Here is a 9371-nt window from a genome sequence, read left to right as displayed (position 1 = left end):
TGCGCTCAAACCACCAGGGTAATATGGCCTAAGCCATGACTCGGTGAATGTGATGATGTCAGGGTGGAGATGATACACATCACATCTCAAATGCTCAATAGCATGTGACTTGACAATGCTTGTGACATTCAAAATGTAGATGGTGGGTGGATGATGACATGGGGTGATTTTGGCAGGGTTTTAAGTCGGGGTGAATTTGATGTTGATGAGATTTGGATGATAAGGTTAGGAGCGTCGACTGGGGTGGTACCGTAAAAAAATAACATTACCTCCTGAACACCCATCAATCACTCGCACAAATCAACTAAAAATATTAGGCATCACATTCACCTCCACACTCAATATAGCACCTCAATATCAATTATATCATCATAAAAGGCTTTCAAACATTTCACGCACTCAGAGGCATCAAATTATTCGAAATCACCGAATCACTCATCATCTCACGCATCAAATATGCAGCTCCCTTCTGGTCTGGTTTTGCCACGCAACAACAACTTTAGCAACTACAATCTCTTATCAAAAAACTAATTCGCTTCAGCTACCTACCTGCACCATATCCTACCGTCACTCAGACATTCAACACACTCGATAAAAGGCTGTTCAAAAAAAGTAGAAAATAACAACAACCACGTCATCCATCCTCTACTACCACGAATCAAAACTACAACACACAACTTTCGTCAGCGCAAACATAACTATCAAGTCGTCGCCCAATTTAAATACCAGGAAAAGACCTTCATCACAAGGCACCTCAAACATTTTAGCACTCAATAAAACTTTATCATAACAGAACTAGTTTTTATTTATCGATCACTTCACTAACTCACCAACTAACTCACCATCAAATATATTAATTCCCATTAAATCTTTTTCACTCACAGATCTAGCTTTTTTATTCATCGATCACCTCACAGATCTAGCTTTTATTTATCGATCACCTCACTAACTCACTAAGTCATCATCTAGTCTATTAATAAATCATCAAACATATTAATACTCATTAAAACTTTTTCACTCACAGGTCTAGCTTTTATTTATCGATCACCTCACTAACTCACTAAATCATCATCTAGTCTATCAATTTGCCGTTACTTCATTTTATATTCTATTGTCAATCACTTTTCTTTTATTTTTCTTATTATTATTATTTATTTTATTTTAACATATTTTATTTTTCATGTTTTATCATTTTTCTTCCTCACTTTTTGTATTTATTTTCTCACTTATCTGTTCAATTTTGTTCTAATGCCTTGCATGTTGTTACAGTTTCTGCGTCTGTCAGATCTTGATTTTTAAAAAATAATAAAAAAAAATTGCTGACGATGAATTAGTGCTAGGTAGCTGGGCCGGGGGTGTTGATGTTGAAGTTGTTGTAAAGTTCTGTTGCGATTGAAGAAAAAAGGAAAGGTGTTGATGTCGGTGATGATCTGTTTTAGTAATTTTATTTTTTAAAATTTTATTTTTTTCATCCGTTTTTACTTTTATCCATTCGCTATTAATTATTGCTCACATACTCAATTGAAGATCCAATACACACGCCAACAACTGCTTGATTTTATACCCGACAAATTTGCCATCATTAGACCACTATGAAAAACTTTTTTCCTCAACAAAATTTGAAACCCAGAATCAGAAAACTTGAAAGTTAATTGAAAAATTGAAATTAGCTAAAAATAAAGTGAAATTGTTATTCAAATTAAATTAAATTAGAATAAAAATCCGTTGAAATTTGAAATTAAAATCGGTTACTATGACGACGATGATGAAATTTTTTTGAATTCACAATAAATTGTTAAACGAACTGTAATACAGCAACAAAATCTTTCGCAAATTATAAAAACGTTGTCAGAAAAAAATCAATTATTGTTTTGTCGAAGGAAAATGAGCAAAAACTTTAGTTTATAACGGAAAATTTAGTGATAGAAAATCCACAACACTATGTCAAGTAAACCATAGACATCGCAAACCAAAATATCAAATTTTTCATTTGAAAAAACACGGAATCGTTTTTCGACAAAAACGATTCGGTGTTGCAACATACATTTGAGTCTTTTATGTATGAACGCTGGCAATTAACTGCTTTTGCAGTTAATTTCTTGTAATTTTGAGGAATTGGAAAAATGTAGAGTGGGAAAAGCGGAAAAACATGGGAATGGGAAGTTAGAGGTAGGTTGTTGAAAATTCGGAAAGGAAATGGAAATGATCCAAAAAAAACTAAGAAAGAATTAGAAACAATTTTGTTCTTGCTCGCCTCTACACAAAACTAAACTACTTTGAATATTCAGGGATCGCATAAAATAGGCTGGCAGACCATAAGTGGCCTGTGGGCTGCAGTTTGTTCATTTATGCTGCGAAACGTTTTTTTTATTAAATGTTTTGGATTAAGAATTAAATTTTACTTTAAAATATTAAAATACATTTTTGTATTCAAAGTCATTCCAAGCCACAGGAAGAAAATTGTGTCATGTGACGTCTCAAGATTCAAAAAAACGAACTAATGCTGCTTTTCTTGTAGGATGTTATTCTGTAAGTTACATGATCTAAACATTTAATATTGTTGCGATTTTATAATACTCTTACCTTTGAACTGGTTAAGGTGCTTGTTGCAGAAAAATCTCCAGAAGAAACTGTCCGATGTTTGATTTCGCAACCTAAAGTTCCTATCTATCTGCCTTACAGGTAGAACATTGACAAATTCAATTATTACGGTGACGTTAATGCGGTCTTTTAGCATTTTCAGCAAAACCTTCCAATCGTATCACAATAGCATTTACTGATGGGAACTAAATTTTTTTGAAAAAAATGTTAGAAATGAACTAAAAATACATCAGATTACTATATGGCTTGCACGTGTCTCGCACGTGTGTGACAGATATATATGTTTTTATGTTTATGTTATATTTTTAGTTAATTTAATACATTTTCAAACAAATTTAAAGTAATATCAATTTTTTATAGTTCATTCATAAAATTGTTTCAGGAAAATAAGTCACATTTAAGAATATTAATGTAATTTGCCTGTGTTTTTGATAAAAAGATGACTTAAAAATTATTTTTTTATGCTTTAATTACCATTTTTTTAAATTGTATTTATTTTTAATAACTATAAGCAGAGTTTTGGATTAGTAAGATACAACAGCTCTAACAGCTGTGTAACATAGCCTCTGGATGTCTAGATCAAGTCTAATCCTTCATGTACGGTCCAATCATTCAGTGTAAATCTGCTAAAAGCAAACGCTGATAAATTTAACTGCTTTCACTTTTTCACTTACCCCAAATATGAATGCATAAAAGCCTCAATTTAATAGTGTACCCAAAAGTAAAAAGTGCGTCAAAACGTCAACAACAATGAGCTTTTGAGACACAATAAAAAATGATAACATTTTTATCATTAATCATTAATATTTTTATTGTTAAATATAACAGAATAATTTTTTATATTTCAATTTACTAAACCACTCCTTAAGAGATGTGTCATTAGGTCCTTCGTTGTACAACTTAGGATTGTTGGACTGTTTCAGAGCACTTGTAAAAGTTTGATCATTTAGTTACTCTTTGGAAAAAAACTATTATATATTTAAAATAAGTATACCAAAATAATGTTTTATAAAATTAAACTTTTTTTAAATAGTTATGCTAGTTTTGTTTTAAAATTCTAAATCATAACGATACTTGGTCAACAACATTAATTTCGGGTGTTAGTTTTAAACATTTCATAGTCTAATTTTCCGCTGCCGATAGCACTTTGTCGGTAATAAGATATTTTGGTTTTGTTGAGTTTTTATGAATAGGTCATTTTAGTTGATTTTTTACAATGTTTGTGCTATAGATAATAATCTAAAAACCAAATTTGTAATGATCTAACTAAGGCTTTTCTGCTACATATAATATTTTGTCTTCACGCTTCATGCACTACCAAACTGGTTGTTATCTTTACGATTGTTATCTTGGCTCAAAAATTACAGTGAAATGGATTAAATTTTTAATCATTTAAAAATCAATAATAACATTAAAAATGAATGAAGTTATCTTATATAGCATCATTTACAAATTGTAAACACACATTTTATTTTTTATAAAACGTTTTAGATATACTTGACAATAATTTTTCTTTTTCGTCCAAAAGTCTAATTCACTTCGTTTAGCACTGGAAGCATTTCTTTTATTTTCCAATAATTAGAAATTAATAAAAACCTTTTTTAATAAAATTTATTGTTTTGTTTAAATTTTTTTATTTATTTGTTTGTTTTGGTTAATTTTTTAATTGTCAATTTTAAAAAATTAGTCTAGAACTTTAGGAATCTTCAATTTGACCTCATTCAACGTAGCTGAGTATGAACACTTGGAGGTAAGTCATTATGTCTAATTCTAGTGTTAATCAATTTTTTGTTTTTAAAATAAATTATGAAATGAGACTTTTGTTTCATATTCAATAAATTTCTGCTTTAAAGTTGCAGATAATTGAATGTTTTAATTTATTTGGTTTTTACTTCATTTGAGCTTTAACAAGTTGATAGGCCTGTGATAAAATTGTAGTAACAAAAAAACTAAAAATAATATAAATATAATTATAATTAAAATGATAAAAAATTTAATTGGCTTCCACGGCATTTCACTAAATTTCATTAAATTAAGAAATAGATTTTACTTGTGAAAAAACAAAAAAACAACTTCCTTCATTTTATAATTGTTTTTAATGTCTTGAATGTGATGAGATTTGATTTCTTTGTTACGGCTTATATTCTGGGTTAATATTTTTTTATAATTTTGTTCTTTAAAAACGAATTATAGTTATTTTTTTCTAAACATTAAGTAGCCTCTTACAAGTTTCTACTTTTTGCCATCTTAGTCAATTCATTACATTTTATTGTTATAAATAACTTTGATTTGATTGACAAAATGGAAAGAATTGAAATCGAATTGAAATAAAACAAAAAAATTTCCGAAAATCACCTAAAATTGAATAATTATTTGTAAGTTAATTTTTTGTTATTAAATTGAACAAATTACAATACATTTTAATAAATTTTCAATAAAATTTTAAGAAAATGGCAAATGGCGATATAAATTGGATAATACCGGAAAAATTTTTGGCACTTCCTGGTCCCCAAAATAAACTATTGGCTAACAAAGGTTGATTTCAAAAATTTTTATCGGGCATAATTTTTATTGAACATAGTTTTTTGTTAAGAGGTTTCGTTTATTTGCACATTATTTTCTATTAGATGTCCCGGCGTACTTCGGGATGCCTTAGATATAATAAACAGTGTGTTAATGGCAAAGTTTTATTAGTTGAGATAAAAGAACAAAATGAGATAATTAGCATGATATGTTATTTGCAAGTTTACCCCGCCCAATATCAAGCTACTAATCGTTATCTTAACACAAATATCAGTTGCCCCAATGTGTATATAAGGAAAGGGCTTTACTGAATAAATAAACCAAAAAATTCCGAACTAACTATCATTACAGATATCGACATTGAGAGTTAATTTTTTTAGTGCCTCTTCCAATCCTCGGTACTAAATTATTTTCAGATAACTTTACAGTGCTCCGATAAATGTTTAGTAATTTCTGATTTATCAATTGTTTAATAATTTTTTAATATCTCGTATCTTTCCCTTTATTTCACGGTATACAATTATTTTTTGAGGTCAAAATTTGCTAATTATTGTAATGATGCACGCATATATATCGTATATGAATTTTTTTAATTGTGTGTTTGAGTGTGAAAAACTGAATGGCATTCTCGGTGACGCTGACAAATTTATCAAGATTAGTAGTGATCCAACTATTAAGCTTAAAACAAAGTTGAATGAGATCATCAGAAGAATCAACGAAAAAACAGAAGGGAAAATACCTATACTAACGGGCGAATATAAACCAGGATATGCATACCGTACGGTCAAGACATATAGGGCTAACAACCATCTATGACCAATATTTAGCCAAAGACCTGCGATCACTTACCCCATTGCAAAAATGCTCAACAAAATAATTACACAACACTTATTACACCCTACACCCTGACAGCTACAATCTAAAATCAAGTAGGGAATTCATAGATTTATTGTCTACAACAAAACCATCTATTAACACCAAAATAGCGACTTTGGATGTGGAGTTACTCTTTATAAATGTTCCTGTAGAGAATACAATCAACATAATAATTGATAGAATATACAATTGCAGTTAGGAAATGTTATTTAAAGAAGAACCAGAGCTAAAACCCAATATATACTGCCGATACGTTGACGATATATTTGTTACATATGAAGATGATGAACAAATAACAAGACTTCGTCAAAATTAAAGTTTACAATGGAAAAATCAACTGACAATAAACTACCATTCCTAGACGTACTAATTCAAGATGTGCAAAATCAATTTAAAAACACCAAGGCAACAAACAAAGGCTTATGCCTCAATAGCAATAGTGAATGTTGTCAAACATATCTAGAAAGCACGATTGATTTCTGCATTTGTAAACATAGCCTATACGCACTATTCTGATATAGGAAGCAGGAAAACAGAACAAGATAAAATCACTAAACTACTCAATAATAATGAATATATAAGTTTGCTTTCAAATAACCTGATTTATTAATCTAAAATAGAAAATCCAAATGAGTGAATAAAGAACATAAATAAAATCAATTGAAACAATATGAAATATTACAGAAATTATAAATGAATAACCAATCTAAAATAGAAAAATTAAATTTCAGGATCGTTTACAAAGCCAACAATAATAAAATATTACCACGTGCAATAATAAAATATGACCACGTGCTATTTGCATTTATATATAAGATGATACCAAAGTAATGAAACCTAATTTACAAGCACAGAATAGAAATAGATAGATAATTATATGAAATATAATTTACATCTCTCTCCCTCAAGTCACTTTTTGAGGTACATAAAGTGACAATTTATTAATGTGAAAAAAATGTGATTCCTTCTTCTTTCCGCAGTCTACTTCGAAGATCGACGGTGAAATCTTGCTAAGAATTTTAAACGGACCAACTCTTATTCTGTCCATTTTACCTCTATTAAGTTTACTCCCATTCTGGATATAGACTTGATTGCTCACTTCAAATTTGTACTCTTGACGATTTTTGTCAACCCTTTTCTTGTTTATTTCAAAATTTTGCATAGAATTTCGACCGGCTTGTATTCTATCTGCAGCTAAATCGCTTTCCGGTACGTCATATGGAGTGATAGTTGACTTTATGCCGTATAATAAGTATTCAGGTTCAAATTTCGTGGAACTATGAATTGTCCGATTGTATTCTTTGACACATTCGTCGCGGGTCCTAGTTTTGACATTAATCCGATGATTCTATTTCTTCTAGTTTTGTTCTCTAAGCATACAGTGCAACTTTTACAAAATTCTTCAATTAGTTGATCAAAGTTTTTGAAATAATAAGATGGTCTTATTTTCTCTTTCAATGTTCCAGCTCCAATATGTCCATAATATTCATGTACCTTTTTTATTATTCTTAAACCAAATTTATCAGAAACAAATATCCTTGATTTGTCCTTCAATTTTTTGTAAATAATACCATGGCGTTTTTCAATCTTCTTGGCACTCTTTAATTCAGTCATGTTATCATTTTGATCCTGAAGAATTTCAGGTCTTTCAATTAAATTTACAACTTGGACTGCATCCTCATTTTCAAAATATTCTAATACTGGTGATCGAGAAAGTAAATCAGCCATTATATTTTCCTTTCCTTTCTTATAAATAATTTTAAAGTTGAATTGAGACAAATAGTGCACTAAATCGCTCAATATTTCATCTGTTCTACTTTTCGTTTTTAGATTCTCAAGAGGTTTGTGGTCACTACAAACAATAAATTCACGACCAATCAAATAATATTGCCAATATTTTATTGCGTCTTTGATAGCTTTGCATTCAACATGGATGATGTCCATTTTTTTTTCTTTTTCTGATAATTTTCTTGAGAAGTATGTGACAGGATGTAACAAACCATCAGGATGTAGTTGTTTCAAAGTAGCTCCCATTCCTTTATAACTAGCATCAGTTTTAATATAAGTGTCTTTGGCTTTATCGTAAATGGCTAAGATTGGCTGAGAACATAAATATTCAAGTTGAAAGAATCTTCACAATCTTGGGACCAATGAAACTTAACATTTTTTTTTCAAGAGCTTATGCAGTGGTTCAAATTTGTGAGCACTATTTTTGATATATTTAAGGTAGAAGTTAATAGATCCTAACACACTTCTAACTCCTGTTTTATCTGTTGGTCTCTTAAGATTCTTGATGGCGATTAAATTTTCTTGAGCTGGGGCTACTTTATTTTCTTGAATAAAATGTCCAAGATATTTAATGGTTTTAGCAGCAAACTTACATTTTTTTAATTTTAATTTAAAACCTTCTTCTGTGATAATTTATAGAGTCTCTTCAATATGAATAATGTGTTCTTCCCATGAGCGTGAAAATATAAGTATGTCATCAATATAGTTAATGCAAAAATTGTCCAGATTATTTCTTCTTATGATATTGGATAGAATACGTTGAAAAATTGCTGGAGAATTTTTAAGACCAAAGGGTAAAACCTTAAACATGAATTTTCTATACTTAGTTATAAAAGAAGTCTTTTCTCAATCTTCCTTTTTTAATAATATACACCAAAATGCAGAATTTATATCAAGTACAGTGAAATATTTGCAATTTGGTACCTTATCTATGACATCATTAATAGTAGGGAATGGATAGCATTCAGGAACTACTAATTTATTTAATCGTCTGAAATCAATGCAAAGTCTTGTCCGACGACCATCATCTTTTTTAAAAGCAAGAGTTACTAGCGAGGCATAAGGAGATTCCGATTCTTCAATTAAATCAGCTTCTAATAACTTCTTGACTTGAATCTTGATTTCCTCTTCATCAACTATAGAACATTTATATGGTCTTGCTGTTACATATTCATCTCTGGTTAATTTTATTTCTGCTTCTTTTGACTTCACTTTTCCTACATCATATTTATCTTTTGAAAACATATGTTTGTACTTGTTTATTAAATTTAAAATATCTTTTCTTCTATTTTCATCTTCAATGTGGTCTAAATTTTCACACATTGTCTTATTCATATTTTCATTAAAATTGACTTCTGAAATTTTAATTAAATTATTTTTTTCTGCCTTTTGTAGATTAAATTGGTTGTCAGTCAGTTCATCTGATTTAACCATGTTGTGATTGTTATTCATCTTATCTCTTTATTCTATTTTGATGATCTTGTTTTTATTAATTCTTTGTAGAATGTTAAAATTTTCATCTTGAATTAGTTTGAACTTTTTTATTGCATCTAGACCCAGTAATAGGTCATAGGAAAAATTAT

At 29.5% G+C, this 9371-nt stretch overlaps 1 protein-coding gene across 1 annotated transcript in view; it reads left to right on the top strand.

The window, feature by feature from the left end:
- Positions 1-9371, top strand: part of HELRODRAFT_91786 (hypothetical protein) — a gene marked incomplete at both ends in the record, with an annotated part of 39774 nt that overhangs the window by 5386 nt on the left and 25017 nt on the right. The window contains 5 exons of the mRNA XM_009013162.1: positions 2437-2529; positions 2600-2682; positions 3471-3537; positions 4289-4351; positions 5049-5136. Coding sequence (XP_009011410.1) covers positions 2437-2529; positions 2600-2682; positions 3471-3537; positions 4289-4351; positions 5049-5136 — 394 coding nt within the window. The remainder of the gene's footprint in view (positions 1-2436; positions 2530-2599; positions 2683-3470; positions 3538-4288; positions 4352-5048; positions 5137-9371) is intronic.

Source organism: Helobdella robusta (genome assembly GCF_000326865.2).
Source record: "Helobdella robusta unplaced genomic scaffold HELROscaffold_111, whole genome shotgun sequence".
Taxonomy (NCBI): Eukaryota; Metazoa; Annelida; class Clitellata; order Rhynchobdellida; family Glossiphoniidae; genus Helobdella; species Helobdella robusta.
The sequence above is the reverse complement of the archived record's forward strand: the minus strand, read 5'-3'. Positions and strand labels throughout refer to the sequence as shown.